This window comes from Puma concolor, chromosome B4 (assembly GCF_028749965.1).
Source record: "Puma concolor isolate L17-30 chromosome B4, mPumCon1.1.hap2, whole genome shotgun sequence".
NCBI classification, from domain to species: Eukaryota; Metazoa; Chordata; class Mammalia; order Carnivora; family Felidae; genus Puma; species Puma concolor.
The window spans coordinates 59,076,042-59,095,535 of record NC_141673.1 but is presented as its reverse complement, the minus strand read 5'-3'; the positions used below and the strand labels follow the sequence as shown (position 1 = coordinate 59,095,535).

The following is a 19,494-nucleotide window of genomic DNA, read 5'->3' as shown; positions in this document are numbered from 1 at the left end:
TCTGCGCTGACAGTGCAGAACCTGCTTAAGATTCTCTCTCTCCCTCTCTCTCTCTGACCCTCCCCCACGCTCTCTCGCTCTCTCTCAAAATAAATAAATAAGCATATAAAAATATATGTAGACATCTACCTCGTACTTTTAGAAACCACTATGGAGTATGACTATTGATTACCACAGTTTACTTGGCAATCTCCCTATCGATGAGTAAGATGTTCCAGTTTCTCTCTGTCACAAACAGTGCACCTTTTCTGTTTTAAGATATACCTCCCTGGAGTCTTTGCACAAATGCCACCTTCTCAGTGAGACCATCCCTAAAATCACAACCCACTGCCTACATTCCATATCCCCTTTCTCTGCTTAATATTTTCCCACAGCACCAGTCACTTTTCCACTGTATTATCACCTCTAACATATAACTTACTTCTCTGTTTATCATGGAATGCCAATATTTCATTTATTATCAGAATTTAAGTTTCATGAGGGCAGCAGTTTGAATCTCTTTTATTCACAGATATATCTTCAGAGCCTAGGACAGTACCTGGCATATAGTAGATACTCAAGAAATCTTTTCTGAATGAATGGATGATGTGCATGCGTGTGGGTATTTCTCGAGGGTAGATTCCAAGTTCGGACTTGCTAGGTGATAAAGTTTGCACCTTTCCTGTTGTGGTAGATTCTGCCAAATCGCCCTCCGAAGAGGCTGTAGGGATGGACACCACCTTTGGATGGTGTCTGAGGGCACCCACTTCCCTGTCCTTATTACACTGGAGATGACCATGCTCTTGCCCTTTTCCCGGCAGACTTTGATGAGTGCTCAGTTTACGGCACCTGCAGCCAGCTGTGCACCAACACAGATGGCTCCTTTACATGTGGCTGTGTGGAAGGATACCTGCTGCAGCCAGACAACCGCTCTTGCAAGGCCAAGAATGGTAGGTGGGGTCACCTGTGGTCACAATGATAGGTGGCCTCCATGTTGCTCCCCGATGGGGAGTGGCCTGAGAGGTCCTAGAGCCCCTTGCTGCATCGACCCTTCTCTCCTCCACCTACAGAGCCAGTAGACCGGCCCCCTGTGCTGCTGATTGCCAACTCCCAGAACATCCTGGCCACGTACCTGAGTGGGGCCCAAGTGTCTACCATCACGCCCACTAGTACACGGCAGACCACAGCCATGGACTTCAGCTACACCAATGAGACTGTGTGTTGGGTGCATGTTGGGGACAGCGCTGCCCAGACACAGCTCAAGTGTGCCCGCATGCCCGGCCTGAAGGGCTTCGTGGATGAGCACACCATCAACATCTCCCTCAGTCTGCACCGTGAGTCGCCTGCTCCCAGCTTGGAGAGCAGGGGAAGGGAGGGAAGATGGGCAAGCTGGTGCCTGCCTAGGACAAAGGCAGTTAGAGGGGATGACCCCTGTCTGGGGCAGGAGTCTAAATAAGAAGGCCTTGCCTGAAGCTAAGGCAGGGGGCTGCACAAGATGACACCTACTTGGAGCAGGGACAGAGTTATGGCTATGCTCCCTTCCTTCTCTCTGAGCTCCAGATGGCTCCTGATTTTGGCCCAGGGCTGAGGAAGAGGGCTAAGGAGGCACTGAATGGTCACTCTCCAGAGACAAGGGACTGTCCCTTCTCAGAGAGACAAGTGTTGATTAGACCACAGAGGGGCTTTCCCATGCAGCAGGAGTCAGGGCAAGGGAAAGAAAAGGCCTGGAGCCTTGAGGGAAGCTTGCTAAGTTAGGACTGAGTGCAAAGAGGTCAGGGCTTGGCTGGGTTTGTCTCCATGTTCCATTATTTTCCTTGGGGGCATGGCCAGAATAGACCCACGGCTGCAGGGTGAGTGTGGGGGTCCTGAGGCTGTTTTGGGGGCAGCTTTGTGGCAGTGAATGAGACTATAGGAGAAGCAGTGAGCCCTGGGGCCACAGGAGTGTTTTAAGACCTCCTGGATGTTCCCATTCAAACTCCTTCCCGGGGCTGTACCTTGCTGTCTTAGGGGTGGAAGACAGGGTGTACCTAGGGATGGGGCCAGGGCATAGATCCACTGCCTGGAGCGGCCCCGCTCCTCTCAGATGCTGTTACATAAACAAACAAAACATCTGGCACCATCACATTTCCAGGAAATGCACCACAGGGCTGAGGGGGAAGATCTGGCCTGTGGTTGATCTGACCCCCGGGAGGGAGGGTAACTTGATCTGTGATCTTGAATAAATCAGAATTCCCTGTCCCTGCTTTGATTTCCTAATCCACATCATGGGTATGAGCTTGCCTGTCCAGATCAGATAAACTGAAGTGAAAGCCAGAGGTAAGTCACAAGCTTTAGGATGGTGAACCTTGGGCCTCGTAGATCTTTAAGTTCCTTCATTGCGTCCCCATATGATGATCCCCACAGAAGACAGAGATCCTCGGAGGATGTATGGGCTTAGCTGTGGGGTAGCAGGGGTTCCTGAGAGCCCTCGCCCTCTGTGGCCTCATCGTATGGTCCACACCTTGTCTCCAGCTCCTCCAGAGCATCCCAGTGATGTCCTTGGGCTGTTGGTCACCAAGGCTCACCTGTGATCAGACTCGTCTTCCTTGGAATGCTGGCTGGGGGCTGCCACACGTGGTTGGCTGAACTCTTGAGGGGTGGGCAGATCAGGGAACCCTATGGCAGATAGGGTAGCACAGGGTGAGACCCCATGAGACGGCTGCCCTCTCCCTGCTCCTTGTTGACAGCCCCACCCAACAGGCCTGTCTGGGCAAACAGCTCTGGCAGCTCCCTCCCTGGCCCTGCCTCCGGGCCAGACGATGGGCTCGTGGGTAGGCGGCTGGCGAGGGTGCCCTGATGGGAAACTTCTCCGCTTTTGCTCTGGCCTGGCCCCCTCTCCTGCTTTCCTTCCAAAGTGAAGCAGGAAATAAGCTCAGGCGGGTACCCCTCCCTTGGCAAATAGAACCTTGCCTCCCGGTCTGTTGGATTCACTGGGCCCCTCTGGGGCAGAGTCCAGGAGGCAGGAGGAGACCAAGGTTCCGGGGAGAAATGCTAGTGGGGTGGATGAGTGGGTTCCTGTGGCCCCAGCCTCTGTCCCTCCTCCCTGCCCTGCCCCCACCCCACGCTCCATGCCGCCTGAATGTCTGGCTGTCACCCTGAGGATGGTTGTTTTGCTCTCATCCCACAGACTAATTATGGGCCCTGAGATGAGGATGTCGGAAGTGTCTCTCCCCTAGCACCCTCCCCCATCTCTAGTTCAGCCCCTTCCCAGGAGAGGCTGGGTGCCCTGTCCTGGTGTGCGGGTGGCTGTCCCAGGCACTCACCTGTGCAGTGGGCTGCTGGCCTGTAATTAGCTCCCCAAGGGGGATGAAGAAGAAAGGCTCCTGCTTTCTCCTGCTTTCTCTCTGCCCCCTGGGGGAGCTCTCCCTGCAATCATCCCATTCCTGGCTAGGACCATGACCTCCATTGCACCCCTGGGAGGGAGCCCCATGCAGGAGGGAGGAGTCTGACAATTGAGAGGTGCTGGGGCCCAGAGACCAAGACGCAGAGAGGCGGAGAGAAGCCTGCTTGCTGCTGTGGGAAGAAGGGGGAGCCTGCCCCAGAGAAAACTCTGGGAACAGAAATAGAATAGAAAAAAGGAAGGAGGCCAGGAAGTGAGCCTGTTTCACATGGGTCCTAGGGCTTGTGTGTTGCAGACCTGCTCTGAGTCCTGAGAGCCCTCAGAGGGCCCCTCCCAGAGCCCTGCCATGCTCAGGGGTTGGTGCAGCTTCCAGGAGAGGCTCCGTGGAGCCGGCTGGGGATCGAAGCTCCTGCTTTTTCCTGTCTTGATCCCAGCTCCTTCCCTCTGTTTCTGCCCAAGAGTTAGGGGACACTGTCTTACCAATGTCCTCACACGTTCCGGAAGGTGTATGTGCGTGCGTGCGCATGTGTGTGAGTGTGTGTGTGCGCGCCGTGCGCGCTTTCCTCCCTTAACTGAGCCCAGGCTGCCAGTGCTCCTTCCCCTGTCTGTGACTATCACTGGCTTGAATTGGGGGGCCTTGGGGGCTGAGTCCTCACCTCTTCCTTTCCCTCCTGGGATATAATTCCAGGACACATCCTCCCCTCTGCCACTGTCCCAGCAGCATGGGGAGGTCTCTGTGGATTCTGATTCTGTGGCTGGAGAACATGGTGGTGAGAGCTGGAAGATCCTTAGGGAGGACCAAGGCTGGCCCCTCAGTTTTTAATACTGCCTTTCCCAAAGCAGGCTGCCTTGATTTTAGGTTATACATGGATATGCATTTTTTATCATTAATTTTTATTTTTTAATACCTATTAGGAAACTCCTGTAACTAGTATATCAAATCTGTGATTTCATAGATTGCTTAGGATATAGCAAAATAAGAAAAATGAGTTGACTTAAAGAAACAGTAGGTAAATGATAGTGCAGGCTGTACATCACCTTGGCAAGCATTTCGAAAGTGATACACAAAAGACCGAAGTTCTAGAAACTGAGACCCACAGGGGTCGGTTGGCCTGGTAGTACCAGAGCCAGGCCTGGTTTGCCCATTCTGCCCCTCACCTCTGTCCACGCTCTCAAGGAAACTTAAGCTCTGCCCAGCCCCCTGCTGGCTGCCCCTGGGCAGGGCTGAAAGTCAGGTCTGCTGACCCAACCCACCCCCAGCCCTGCATTGCCTTGGCTGTGTTCCTCTGACCTGTCTTCCAGTAGCTTTGGGTATGTTTCCACTGTAGAAAGAATGAGGGCAGACTGCAGGACTGGGGCCCTGGGAAGGGGGGTGTGTGTGGTGAGGGGAAGTTCTGACGCTGTGCATGGAGGCCTTCAGGGAAATAAGTTTTGTGTATGAGGGGATGCTCTGGAGGTGCCCTCAGGGGTCCTGGGGTTTCTTCCCTGCACCATCCGCATGGGGAAGGAGGAGGTAGGAATAAACGGCCCCCTAGGCTGCAGGCAGCAAGGTTGCGAAATGTGGCCCCAAGTCCAGCTGGCCAGTTTCACTTATCCCTCCCTCTTTCTTTGTGTGCGTGTGTGTGCGTGTGTGTATGTGTGTGGTTAAAATCACAACAGGAAATGGGTAGTGATGTGTCTAGAGGGAAGGCAGAGAGGGAGCAGAGAGTAACCCCCCTGCATCTGTGATGAACTGTCTTCCCCGGCTGGAAGGGGAGCTGTCTTTCCACTGAACTGGGCAGCCTGGGCCCTCTCAGCCTCCCAGTCTATGCCTATGGAATACTTCCAGATTTCATATATGAAAGCCAGCCACCACCACCCTCTTCCTTGGCCTTCCTCACCCACAGGGTGTCAGAATCCTGGGGGGCGGGGGCTCCTGCCAGCACACTCTTTGGCCTTGGGCCACCCGCATCCTGGTGCTTTTGCTTCCCATTCCCGTCCTGAGTTTCTTAATCATTTCACAGCCCTGCTCTCCTTTCCCTGGCTAGGCCAGCCCCACGTCTCCTCTCCGTCTCAGTCTCCCGGCTCAGCTCCAGCCTGTCCTCTCCTCCCCCGCTGTCTCCTTGAAGTTGCCTCTCCACCCAGCCTGCTCCCTAACCCCCCCCTTCCCTGTTTTCAAGCCACAGGAAGTAACTTAAGCAAGAAAGATGTGTTTTAGAGCCCAGCAAGGATTTCTCAATAGTGGGAAGATCCTGGTTCTGATTCTGAATCAGAGCTGCAGAATTTAGGCATCTCTTCTCTGGGACCAGCACTGACTGCCTTTGTGGACCTGGGCCAGGCAGGGGAAGGAGCAGAGCAGAAACCCCAGGCGGGTACAAGTGGGGCAGGAAGGGAGCCCAGGGGACAGAGGTGATGTGATGTGGCTGAGCCAGGGCCTCTCTGGGAACAAGAGGAGCTAAAGTCAGGGCTCGGCAGGAAACAGGAGCATGAGACATGCCATTTGGCAAAGCTCCTGCCAGACCTGCCTGGCGGTCTTTTACCTGCTTGCAAAGACCCCAGAATCCTGATCCTCTCCCCCAGCCCTCCCTCTCCCCACTCAGGGCGAGATCCCCAAGTGGCTCTGAGAAGCGGGAGGATTACCAGACAGATGTGTTCTCCCACCATCGTGGGGGCGTCCCAAAGCCAGAGAAGGAGGATCCTGGCAGTCGAAGGAAAGGGAAAAAGTGATGTCCCAGTTCTAGGACAACAGCGTGAGGAGTCAGTACTCAACAAATATTTGTTGAATGAATCAGTATATGTGTGTCAGACGCCGGGGACAGAGATGAAAGACAGCACCCTGCCCTCACAATATTTGTAGTCAGGTAAACAGACTGTGATGAAAGGACTTACTGGGCCATACAGGCACCTGAAATACAGAAATCTTTCTTCTGGGGGCCTGAGCTGAGTCTTGAAGAATAGTAGGTGTTAGCCCCAAACTGCGCACCTGGAGGGCCCGCCGTTAGTCAGGAGGCCACAGAGTTCTAGCTGGAGGCACAGATGGTAACTGGGTGGACAAGGTAGGGAAGAATGGGGTTGAGGTGAGGGAGGATCGTGGTATGAACAGCTCCCACTTATAGAGTGTTAATTATGTGCCAGGCCCTGTGCTAAGTGCTATTAATACACCGTCCCATTTTACAGATGAGCAAACTGAGACTCAGACATTAAGTAACTTTCCCATAATCCCACAGTTGGAAGATGATAGAACCAGGATTCGAGCCCAGGCTGTCAGTGTCTAGAGCCTGGCTGGGCCCAGGGTGGAGCAGAGTGACGGGAGAGGTGGGGAGTTTCCTGGAATAAGGACCAGAATGCGTGTGTCCACTGGGGATGTGGTTAAAGTGGAAGTGGGATTCATCCTCCCTCATCCACAGGCCTCATGACCTGTCCTACAATCTTTGGGTATGTGGATGCATTGGGGGATATTTCCTCACGGCAGGGAGGTGCCCTTCCTCCCCCAGATTTGTTTTAGGGAGAGTGACTGGAGTCCTGTAGCTGAAGCCAGGGTCTTCTTAGTAATGGGGTGGGCTGTTGTTTTTGGGAAAGCAACCACTGTTTAGGGAAATAACTCTTGAACAATGTGAATGGTAGAGAAGTTGAGAAAAATTGGACTTATAGGGGATGCAGAGTGCTGAGCATTGGGGTGGGGGAGTGCAGGGAGGGCTCGTCAGTTATAAACACACACCCCTGGTCTATTCTGGAGCCTGGAAGTGAAAGTCTTTAATGACATTACTGGCAAGCTGTGGTCTGTCCTCTTGACTATCCCATCCCCCTCCCAGCTTCCTAGCCTCCTTCTGTAAGCTGGAATTCCCAACTTCTTGGCCCCCAGACCATCCCCAGACCCTTTCCACAACATAGCATTCCTCTCCTTGGGTTTACTTGAGGTTCTCCTGTCTTCAGGATTTGGGGCCTTTGGCCAGAGCCCCTTGGAGGGTGCTCTGGGGTGGCTCAGCCCTGAGAAGCCTGGGCTGCAGGGGACAGTTGCCCTCTGAATGTGTGGGGCCAGAACATTCAGGTCCTCTAGGGTGAAACCCAGGACTCAACTCCCCCCCACCCCCTCATGCCGTGAGACAGGGCAACGGCCCAGATACTGCCTGTAGGGGAGCCCGGGAGGGAAGGTTCCCTCTCCCAATCTGAGCCCATCTGTCTACACTGGCCTTAGGTATGAGTGGCCAAGTGTGTGCGTGTGTGTGTGTGTGTGTGTGTGTGTGTGTGTGTGAAGATGTGTGCGTGTGTGAGTGTGTGTGGTTGGGCGGGCAGAGGAATCTGGACTTTAGGAGAGGGGAAAATAATGTGGTGGAGGGGGGTTGGATAACAAAGGATTTTTTTGCTTGCGACTAATAGTCTCCAGCTGCAAAAATACCAAAGTGGAGGCAAGGCCGGGCTGGGGACTCCCGTTCTTGCCAACTCCTCACCGGCCTGCTGAGTGGGGCCGTGCCTGGCCTTTGGGAGGTGGAAGGAGAGACCGGCCAAGGGTAAATAATCGAGAGCAAGGACGATCCTTCGGCCTTCCTTCCCGGAATTGGCAGGGAACCCAGGCCAGGAGGGAGGCTCGAAGGTCAAACACTTCCTGGGGCTAAGGGGGTGATTTGTAGCTGCACCTGGGATGGGGGGGGGCATCTGATCTCTTCAGATTTCTTCCTCCCCCCTTCTCGCTGAGGGAAGGGTGGATGGGGAGCAGGGGCAGGGTGTTGCCAGCCTGGAGCTGGGCAGTGACTCAGGGAAGCCTCAGGAAGTTAGAGAGGAGGACGCAGCTGCACCAGCTGGTGCTGGGAAACCAGCTTCCAATGATGAAGTTCCTCTGCATGCCAGCAGCCCCCCGCTGTGCCCACCAAGTAAAGGGCACGAAGCCCTATTTGCCTTTCAACCTGTTTGCCTTCCAACCTACTTGCCTGCTGGCTGCCTGGTGCTGCGGCAGGTCTCCCCCCCCCCCCCCCCCCCCCACACACACACACACTCTGGTTTGGGACTTTGGGTTTCCTTTGGAGGCAGCCCAGCAGCATTCATTTTAATCTGTTTTCTCCGTGGTAACGGTGTGTGGAGCAGCATGATTGCCTTATCCCAGCACTGGGCGCTCTTCCTACATGGCCTGGGACCCACACTTCCAGGCTGCTCTGCCCCTCTCTTCTACTGTCGTCAGGGTGCTAGGAACCCAGGGGAGAGAGTGGTTGGGTTTGGGGGTGCATCAGCAACCACAGGGAAAATGCCTCATCCCTGTGACTTCTTTCTCCAGTCACCCTGAAGTGGGGTTTAACGGGGGGACCTGAAAAGGAAACTAGTTTGATGAGAACCTCAAATTGGCTCCTTCCCTTCCTCCCCGGCATAAGTCCTGTGACTGTGAGTCAGTGTCAGGGCCTAGCCAAGTTCCTTGGGAGCCACGTTCCTGTTCCCTTTGCCCCCCACCCCCACCCACTGTCAGGAAATAGCCTCTGAATCCCTGTGGGGAGAGGGAAGGAATAGGGAAGAGTTGAGCAGAGCACCTAGTCATTATACCTACAGCTCTGTGGGGATAGAATAACCCCTACTGGGTTTGAGTGTGAGTAGCGCGTGGGGGTAAGGTTCAGCCAAAGGCAGGTGGTCCAAAGGTCTCTTTACTTACTGAAATTGGTAAAGGTGGAGTGCAAGGCAGGAGTCCTGAGGAGTCACTGTCTTAGGAGATTCCTAGTCTGCAAGAAGCATCACTTCTGGTGGTGGTAGTTGAAGGGGACAAGTAAGTAAATGGATGGGAGCCAGTGGGTCCTGGAGAGGAGGTGCCTAGAAGAGACCAGCAGGGGTCCCTGTCTCCAGACTTCCAGCCTCCAGACTTCCCACTGCCCTTGCTCCACCCCTACCCTCTTCAGTCCTTTTTAGCCTCTTCCATCGCCTCCAGAGATGGCATAGACTAAGTGTGGGCACCTGGTGTCCATCCTCCTCCCCTACTCACCTTTCTGAAGCTCCCCTTCTTTCTGAACCATGCCTCAGTTTACCTTCAGAGTCCTTTTATGGCCTTCCTCCTATGTTCTCTGTCCTCCAGCCCTATAGCTTATTCTCTGCTCCTTCCTACCCTCCCTAAGACATGAGGAAATTGAGCAATAGGGACATTGAAGAAACGGGAACAGGAGTGAGTAGAGGAAGTTTGGCCTATGTCACTGATTCCAACCTTTTGACACCGTGGGCCTTCCCTTTTCCATCTCTATGGGTGCCATATTTTGACATACTTTTCTCTCAGATTGCATTTATTGGTGGTGTGCCCTGCTTTTCCATTTTTAAGAGTCATGGAACATGTACAGTGTTTGGTCAGTGCCCTGGCTAGCATGAGATACCCTGACTTACCATATAAAATTGATGAAAGTCCAGCCAACATCGAAGATGTGTGATATTTTGTTAGCCTGAGTGCTGGTATCTCAAGTAAAAGCATATTTAAAAATACTGGATGAGCCAGTGGACCTGTCTTCAATGCCTTTCGGTACCTCAAGAAGATGGTCCTGCTCAAGGAAGGTCTAGAGTTCAGGAAGCTTGTCCATCAGCTAACCAGCCAACGCATACCTAGTGCCCCCTGTGTGCTGGCCTTGAACTCCGTGTGCAGAGCAGGGTTCTGTGGGAGGATACTCAGACACTTCACTTTGGAGAGGCCAAATAGGTAGAAAGATGGCAAAGAATACAAGGCAAAATTGTGCCCTTGCCGTTAACTCCTATAGGAGGAGCTCAGAGAGGAGAGACAGCTGTCACCTACATGGTGAAGGAGGTCGTCCCAGAGGAGGTGGGCTTCCGGGGGTGGGTTCTGCACCAACATGGGGTGGCCCTTTCTAGAGGTGGGCCTCCCCCCATAGCTCTTTCACTCACACTTTTCAGATGTGGAACAGATGGCCATCGACTGGCTGACGGGCAACTTCTACTTTGTGGATGACATCGACGATAGGATCTTTGTCTGCAACCGAAACGGGGACACGTGTGTCACTTTGCTGGACCTGGAGCTCTACAACCCCAAGGGCATTGCCCTGGACCCTGCCATGGGGTGAGGGGCGGGCAGAGGCTGTGGTGGAAGGGAGAGCGTTCAATGTCCACAACGCAGCTAACGTGCCCTCTGCCCGCAGGAAGGTGTTCTTCACTGACTATGGGCAGATCCCAAAGGTGGAGCGCTGCGACATGGATGGGCAGAACCGCACCAAGCTGGTCGATAGCAAGATTGTGTTTCCTCACGGCATCACGCTGGACCTGGTCAGCCGCCTTGTCTACTGGGCTGACGCCTACCTGGACTATATAGAGGTGGTAGACTACGAGGGCAAGGGCCGGCAGACCATCATCCAGGGCATTCTGGTGAGGGGGAAGCTTTTGCAGGGGAGCCGTTCTCTAGGCCTCCCAGTGAGAGGGAGGACAGTGTGGGACAGTCTCTCTGGTGGGAAGCAGGGTGGACATGGAGAGGATGTGGCTTCCACTCTGGTGGAAACAGTCATTTTAGATACACCTTTTACTTCCCTTTTCTCACTTGATCCTTGCAATGACCCCTGGGAGGTAGGTGGGCCAGTGTCTTAGTTCACTTTTGGTGGATGAAAAAAAAGCAGGGTTCAAAGAGGTTAAGTGATTTGCCTGAGATTACACAGCTGAGAAAGAGCGCTGGAACCTAGTCTAGAAGCCTTTCCAACTCAGAGGTGGCACCTCCAATCTGGGATCATTAGGGTGACCAACCATCCCTGTTTGTCCAGGACTGTCCCAGTGTTAGCCTGGGAAGTCCCACAAACCAGCAAATCCCTTTGTCTTGGACAAGTTGGACAGTCAATTACCTTGGATAAGTTATGTGGGTAGCGAGGGCTGTTACCAGGCATCATTGAGGCAAGTCTGCCCTCTCAACTTCCTAAAGCTGGGGGCTGGAGAATGTTTTCTGTGGACAGAGTTTAGGGCCCAACTCTACTTCAGTCCAAAATCATTCCATCATCTACTGTATGCCTAAATCTCTGGGGAACATTGTTCCTGCCCTCAAGGGGTTTGAGCAGAGTAGATGGGGTAAGTCCACAAATCACCAGACAGGGGATAATAGCCAGAGAGATGGAATGTGAAGGGAAAGCCTGTGTCTGGTTAGAAGATCCCAGAAATTCTACAAAGAAACGCTCTGTGAAGGATAAGTGGGATTTTGACAAGCAAAGATCTCAAAAGCAAGAAAATCCAACCAGAGGATACAGGAGTAAAACATGGAGTTAGACAACCATGGAATGAATTTGGGAGTGCGAATAATGAAATCTGGATGGGAAGCCAAGGAGCATTCCGGGGTCAGAGGGAGGATTCCTTTCTCCTCTCACGTTGACCATTCCTGCTTGCCCATCTCAGATTGAGCATCTGTATGGCCTGACCGTGTTTGAGAATTATCTCTATGCCACCAACTCGGACAACGCCAATGCCCAGCAGAAGACGAGCGTGATCCGAGTGAATCGATTCAACAGCACTGACTACCAGGTCGTCACCCGTGTGGACAAGGGTGGTGCCCTCCATATCTACCACCAGCGGCGTCAGCCCCGAGGTGAGTGGGGCTCTGCAGCCCCTTTGTGGACCCTCCTATGGGAGCCCCCGGTTCTCTCATATCATGACTACTTCTTGTAGCCATCCACCCTGGACTACCTCCCCTGTCCCCTCAAATTCCCCTGCCAGCCCCTTCCTGCCCTTCAGCCTCCAGATCCCACCTCCAAGGAGCTCCTGCCCCCCATTCTGCTCAGAACATAGGTTGTTCCTCCCAGTTCCCTGGCTGCTTTAGAGTAGAAGCACCTGACCACAGGCGATGGCATGACTGTCTCCCCTGATCACAGAAGCCCCTACCTGAGAGTCTGAAGGCTAAGTTATGGTGGGGCAGAGAAATCCTAGTCCTGTGATTCCTGAATCTTCAAAATGGGACAATAAGCATAAAGACCACATCTGGGTGGGGGGAGGGACAGGGGTAGGGTGCCCGGCTGGTTCAGTTGGTGAGACATGTGGCTCTTGATCTCAGGGTTGTAAGTTCAAGCCCCACATCGGGCGTGGAGCCTGCTTAAAAATTAATGAATGAATGAATGAATGAATTAAAAAGACCACAGCAGGATGGAGTGTGGTCAGACTTCAGGACATCTTCTCAAGGCCTGGGCACAGGGGCTCTGAAGAGTCCTGACTGGCTCTCTACCCTGCCTGCAGTGAGGAGCCACGCCTGTGAGAATGACCAGTTCGGGAAGCCAGGTGGCTGCTCCGACATCTGCCTGCTGGCCAACAGCCACAAGGCGCGGACCTGCCGCTGCCGTTCCGGCTTCAGCCTGGGCAGTGACGGGAAGTCATGCAAGAGTGAGTGACAGGGAAGGGCCTGTGTGCCTGCTGGGGTGGGGTGGGGCGGGATTCTTATCTGCCTCCTTACAGCTGGCTGTTTCCATCAGAGATGCAGAGAAATGAAGGTATTTACCCAACATTTTGCTTCTAGTGAGGGGCATAGAAGGAATTTGAACCCACATCCAAGAACAAGGCTTTTCCCACTACCCTACTCGGGCTCCATAGAAGGCTGTCAACTGGCCCATTCACTTCATTCATTCATTTTTTCACTCATTCACTCGACAAATATCCAGTGAGCATGTACTACGTGTCTGGCACTCTCCTGGCAATGAGGATTCAGCAGTGACAAGATAGATGTCATCTCTGCCTTCCAGAGCTTGTAGTCTGGCAGAGGAGACAGACAAATAAAAATAGCTTCGGGTGGTACCTGGTGTTAGGAAGAAAATAGAGTGGAATGTAGACTTGCTGATGACAGTGAGGGCTCCAGGTTAGACAGAGGGTCAGGGAAGGCTTCTCTGTGGAGGTAGGAGTTAAGCCAAGCTCTCTATGAAGTGAGGAGTTGGATCACGTGAGGACCCGAAGGCAGAGCTCCCTGGCAGAGGGAACCTACAGTGCCAGGCTCCAAGGCTGAGAACGGCACAGCATGAGTGAGGGGAGGCAGGAAGGAGAGGTTGGATGGGATTCTAAATGGGATGAGGAGCTCTTGGTGACTTTCCAGCAGAGAAGTGACGTGATGTGCTTCACATTTGTAAGGAGATCATGCTGGCTGGCCGCTGGGTGGAGGATGGACAGCAGGGAAGTGGCAGGAGGCCACTTCTGCCCTGTAAGCAGGAAGCGATGTGGCTTAGATAAGGATGATAGCAGAAGTGCTCCAAAGTGATCAGATTCCAATCAGATTCAGTGGGCACTTAACTGAAAACATGCTGCTTGTTACTCTTGCCGCATTTCCCACCCCCAGAGTGCATAGGCTGCCAACCAGGGTGCTGTCCCCTGGGCTTTAGATGTTTATGCATCTGTCCATGTGGCCCAGACCCCCTGCTACACCCATATCCCCTGACCCAGGAGAGCTGGGTTTTGCAGATCCTTGGGCACATGTACCTAACTTTGTGTCCCCCCTCCCCTCCTCATGCCTGCCCTAGAGCCAGAACATGAGCTGTTCCTTGTGTATGGCAAGGGCCGGCCAGGCATCATCCGGGGCATGGATATGGGAGCCAAAGTCCCAGACGAACACATGATCCCCATTGAGAACCTCATGAACCCCCGGGCCTTGGACTTCCATGCTGAAACTGGCTTCATCTACTTTGCTGACACCACCAGCTACCTTATTGGCCGCCAGAAGATCGATGGCACTGAGCGGGAGACCATCCTGAAGGACGGTAAGGGCCCCCAGTGAGGGAGGTGTACAGACAGGACCCCCGAAGGGCACCCACCTGGGACAGGAAGCGATTGGAGGCCTGGGCATCGCTTTCTCAGTGCCCTTTCGGCATGGAGAGTCCCCTGCTGACTGGCTGGCTGGGCTGGTTGGCATGGAGATGAGGGGATAGACAGATTGACCCCTGTGTGACCCCCTTCTTGGCTGAGCCGAAAAGAGGCAGGAGGATGGATGGTTAGGCAGCGTGGGCTGTCCTTGCCAACCCTTGGGAAAACTCGGGGTCTCTCTGCCATTGGCTCTGAGCCCCAGAGCTGCACGCAGTACACAGCCCACGAGAGTCCTGAGGCCTTGAATAGGAGCAGGCATACCAGCACATGATAGCACACGGAAGGTCTGTGCAGCCAGACCTCACGGCCACCGGAGCTGCGTGTTCACTTGTCCTGAGAAGAGTATGTTTTGTGAACTGAATCCAGTTTTTCCCTCTGAGCTGCACGGGCAGGTCAACAGTACTTTGTCTCTTGAATATCCATCTGCGTGGAGGCTCTGAGCTCCTGAGTTCCGCCCTGTTCCTGCCGGTTGTTAGGAATTCCCACACTTGGGCCCCCGGGACAGGGCTCCCTAACCAGTCATCTAGCTGACGCCAGTTAGTGCTCCCCACCCACCCCCACTGCCGTTGGCTCACAGAACCTCAGCAGTCAGCAATCATAAGACTTTGGGGAAATCAAAAGTAACTCATCAGGAAAAGATTGGGGTTCCCTATACCAAGGGAACTGCTATTTAAGCCTGAGATGAAGCCTTTGGCTCAGTGAAAAATCACTTCCTGATTTATTCGTTTTGTTAGCTCAGGATTTTTCGGCCTGGGGTCTTGTGTCACACTTGTGCCCAGAGCCACCCGCACACTGCTCCAGCTCACCCCCATCAGGCTCATGCATGCCCTCACATGAGAGGTCGCATCCACCACATAGGCTTATGGGCTGCCATGGACAGTTTTCAGAGACCCTGGGCCTCAACACGGACGCGGTGGCAACACAGTCTTCCCAGCTCTTTCTTCCAACCTCCCATCCTGTCCCACCCACCCTCTAGGGCTTTCCACACTCCCTGCTAGTCAGGTTGCTCAGAGGCATGTGTAGCCTGAGGGTCAGAGGCAGGCAGTCTTGAGCTTCCTTTGAGGCTCTCCATTGCCCCCTTCACTCCCTGCAGGTATCCACAATGTGGAGGGTGTGGCTGTGGACTGGATGGGGGACAATTTGTATTGGACGGATGATGGACCCAAGAAGACCATCAGCGTGGCCAGGCTGGAGAAGGCTGCTCAGACCCGCAAGACCTTAATCGAGGGCAAAATGACGCACCCCAGGGCCATTGTGGTGGATCCACTTAATGGGTGAGTCTTCCCAGGGCCTTGGGGTAGGAGGAGCCAGGAACTGTGGGTGTCAGAACTGGGAGGTGAGACAGAAAGTGAACGGGGATGGCAGCCTAGGTGGAGTGCTGAGGCAGGAATCAGAAGCTGAATGGGGAAAAGTTGCCCCATCTTCAGGACAATGGGAGTGATGTCTTACACACATACATGGAGATCTGGTCCTGTCACTGCCAACTCAGAACCCTCTATTGGCTCCCCTGGCCCTTGGAGTGAGACCCACTTTCCTTATCAGGCCTGGGGTCCTACAGGATCTGCTTTCATCTCCTTTGACCTCATCTGCACCTCTCTTCGACTCTTGGAAACTCTGTCCCCACTGCCCACTGTCTGTTCCTCACACACCCCAGCTCTTCCTGGCTCACGGCTTTTGCTCTGGGACTTCCTTTGCTGAGCTCTCAGACATTTGCAGATCTAGTCCCTTGTCATCATTCACACCTAGGCCTCAAATGTTACCTCCTCAGAGAGGCTTTCTCCACCTGATTCCCAGTCTACTCTCTATATCATCTCCATGCTTTGTGTCCTTCCTGGTTTTTCTCATTCTCCAATGTGTGTGACCTTCCAGTTGACTTGTTTCTTATCTGTACCCCTGGATAGGATGTGACCTCCAGGAGAGCAGAGGCCTTGTCTGCCTTGCTCTCCACTGGGTCCTTGACTCATAGTAGGCACTCAACAAATATTTGTTGAATGGAGGAAGGAAGGAAGGAAATGTAGGGGCTAGGGTTGAGCAGGAAGGAAGCCCCCTGGGAGGGGATCTGGCATAGCACACGTGGAGAAGGATCACACAGGAGGCTGCTGACGGCAGGGGTAGCCCTTGTGGTGCTGACCAATCACTGCCCACAGGTGGATGTACTGGACAGACTGGGAGGAGGACCCCAAGGACAGTCGACGAGGGCGGCTGGAGAGGGCCTGGATGGATGGCTCACACCGAGACATCTTTGTCACCTCTAAGACAGTGCTTTGGCCCAATGGGCTGAGCCTGGACATCCCAGCTGGGCGCCTCTACTGGGTGGATGCCTTCTATGACCGCATTGAGACCATACTGCTCAATGGCACAGACCGGAAGGTGGGCAGGCAGGCACCTGTGTGGGGTGTTCATGTGTGCACTGCTAGACCACATTTGTGTGCGGATGAGGCTTCTTATGTGTGAATGTGTGAATCTCTCTATATCCAGGCCTGTGCACTTCGTGCATGTTTACCTACGTACCGATGGACATGCACACCGGTGTGCTGTGTCTTATGTGTTGTATTGCTTGAGGATTGCCTCTGTAAGAGTCCATCTGTGATTGCATGTTGTCTGCAGGCTTGACACTCATGTGCACGCCTGGGTGTATACCTTGTGTGCACCTCGGCATGTTTATGCACACACACACAGCACACTTCTGTGTGTGCCTGCTGTGTTCGCCTCTGTGCAAGTGCAGGATGACTAGAGATGGCATATATGTACGCTTTTTCGTTTGGGTGGCCATGTGTTTTATGAGTCATGTGCCTACGAGACGTGTGGACTAAGCTCTTTCATAATATATGAGGCCCTTTATGATATGGCCCCTGACTATCTCTGTGGTCTTATTTCTGCCCCTGTTCCCTGTATCCCAGTATTTGAACAAGCAACACTACACAGCTTGGAAATTCCCAGCACACAGCATATCGAGTGCTGCCCTCTGTGCTGTTGCTTATGCAGTTTTCTACCTCTACCCCCACTCCTCCTCACCCAGCACACTGCTCAGGGGCCACCTCCTCTAGGATGTTGTCTCCAGACCCCTTTTCCATCTTGGATTGCTGTGTATGCCCTCCATGAGACATACACAGTCTTTTTCATACCACAGCTTGGCCCTTAATAGATCCTGGCAAGTGTTTGTTGGATGAAGAAGCGAACGGATGAATTCTGGCTGTATGCTCAGTACTGTGTGTGTGTGTGTGTGTGTGTGTGTGTGTGTGCGCACACATGTGTGTTGGAGGGATATGAATGAATATGGATGGATACAAGGGAGGACAAGGTGGACAAGTTCCCCATCAGCATCCCACTGGGTCCAGTGTCTAGCACCTCACTGTGTGCAAAGCTGTCATCCTCAGGGGCTCCCAGGCTAATGGGGGAAGCAAGACCCATACCTAGGACATGGACAAATGAGTAGACAAAATGGTGATCCCCCTGGGCCTTCCTCAGGCACCCCATTTGTCTATAGCTCCTCAGTAACCTCCCCTCAATTCTTAGATTGTATATGAGGGTCCTGAGCTGAACCACGCCTTTGGCCTGTGTCACCACGGCAACTACCTCTTCTGGACTGAGTACCGGAGTGGCAGTGTTTACCGCTTAGAACGGGGCACAGGCGGTGCACCCCCTACGGTGACCCTTCTGCGCAGTGAGCGGCCCCCCATCTTTGAGATCCGCATGTATGATGCTCAGCAGCAGCAAGGTACCCCCTGGGGCTGGGGCCAGTGAGGGGGTGGTACCTAGACAGGGGGGTAAGGCTACTCTGGGGAGGGGGTTGGTGAAGGCACTCCCCAGGGATCCCAGGCTCTGACTTTTGAGGCTCTCAAGAAGAAAGGCCCCCAACCCAGGTGACTTTGTCTTCCCTCTCTCCTTCCCTGCCCCATGCCTACGTGTTCTCTTCTTCAACGTGTTCACTATCTTCTCACCACTTCCTCTCTTTCTCACTCCTCACTTCAATGTGTCTTTTCCCTGTCCTCTCATCTCCTGTCTCTGGCCTCTGCTGACTCTATGACAACCCTGTCCTTCCCGGCCCCTCCCTTGGCCCCTCCTTTGCAGTGGGTACCAACAAATGCCGGGTGAACAACGGTGGCTGCAGCAGCCTGTGCCTGGCCACCCCTGGGAGCCGCCAGTGTGCCTGCGCCGAGGACCAGGTGTTGGACACAGACGGTGTCACCTGTTTGGGTATGAGGTGCCCAGCCGGGGCGGGTGGCCTGACAGTGGTCCTCAGCAGGAGGGGCCACCGTGTCCAATCAGAGATAAAGGAGGAAAAGAGGGTCCTGTGGGGGCAACAGGAGGCAAGGGATGGGGAGGGAGCAGGCTCTGGGGGCCAGAAGGGGGTTTAGGGAGGACTGGGTGCTGGGAAGAGTTAGGGAGAGCGCAAAGATTAGGGGAAGCTGAATGATGATCAGGACAGCTATGGAAAGGGGAAAATATACTTTTACATTTGTCTCCCCTTGATTAAAGTAATATAACAACAGCTCTAAATATTGGAAATTAGAGAAGTGAAAAAAAGCCCGCATCCCACCAACAGACACCACTATATTGTTAGCATTGCAGGAAAGCGAACACCACCTTTTTGGGCCAGGTGGGTTACAAGGTTGGTTTTCTGTAGCTGAGATCATACTGTACATAAAATGTGTTCCACCCTTTGGGGCTCATATGTGTCACAGCATTTTCTGTGTTATTGTTGCATTATTTTGAACAGCTTCTTTTTAAAGAAAAGTAGGTCATGCTCATTGTAAAAAATAAATAAACAGTATAGAAAAACATAGGAGAAAGTACAAGTCACCCAAATACCATGTGACATGGATGTCACTCTTACCATTTGGGGGGACACCCTCCCAAACATGTCTCTACATGTTTCCCTTTATTTATTTATTTATTTAAAAAAATTTTTTTAACATTTATTTATTTTTGAGACAGAGAGAGACAGAGCATGAACGGGGGAGGGTCAGAGAGAGAGGGAGACACAGAATCCAAAACAGGCTCCGGGCTCTGAGCTGTTAGCACAGAGCCTGATGTGGAGCTCGAACTCACAGACTGTGAGATCATGACCTGAGCTGAAGTCGGACGCTTAACCGACTGCGCCCCCCAGGCGCCCCGTTTGTTTTTTTTTTTAATCACTTGCTTTGCTATTTCCCATATCTTCCTGCCTTCCCATATTGGATGGTTTCCTTAGGATAGAATCCCAGAAATGAAAATGGGTCAGTGGGGCCTTAATGGACAGCTAAGAATGAGTGACTAAGGCCAGGTGGAGGGCAAGAGCATTGACAGAGAGGGGAACTGAGTGGCCAGGGTAATGGAAGGATCCGCACGGATGTTGAAATCACCAAGAATTAAAGCAGGAGAGATTGGAGGAAAAGTGACACTGA

At 53.2% G+C, this 19,494-nt stretch overlaps 1 protein-coding gene across 2 annotated transcripts in view; it reads left to right on the top strand.

Moving 5' to 3' along the window:
* LRP1 (LDL receptor related protein 1) overlaps positions 1 to 19,494 on the top strand; it is an 80,715-nt gene that overhangs the window by 15,196 nt on the left and 46,025 nt on the right. For both annotated transcript variants that reach the window (XM_086713032.1, XM_025926901.2), the window contains exons 5-15: positions 801 to 929; positions 1,050 to 1,313; positions 10,202 to 10,364; positions 10,444 to 10,666; positions 11,672 to 11,861; positions 12,503 to 12,646; positions 13,768 to 14,004; positions 15,201 to 15,381; positions 16,255 to 16,477; positions 17,624 to 17,825; positions 18,179 to 18,304. In XM_086713032.1, coding sequence (XP_086569158.1) covers positions 801 to 929; positions 1,050 to 1,313; positions 10,202 to 10,364; positions 10,444 to 10,666; positions 11,672 to 11,861; positions 12,503 to 12,646; positions 13,768 to 14,004; positions 15,201 to 15,381; positions 16,255 to 16,477; positions 17,624 to 17,825; positions 18,179 to 18,304 — 2,082 coding nt within the window. The remainder of the gene's footprint in view (positions 1 to 800; positions 930 to 1,049; positions 1,314 to 10,201; positions 10,365 to 10,443; positions 10,667 to 11,671; positions 11,862 to 12,502; positions 12,647 to 13,767; positions 14,005 to 15,200; positions 15,382 to 16,254; positions 16,478 to 17,623; positions 17,826 to 18,178; positions 18,305 to 19,494) is intronic.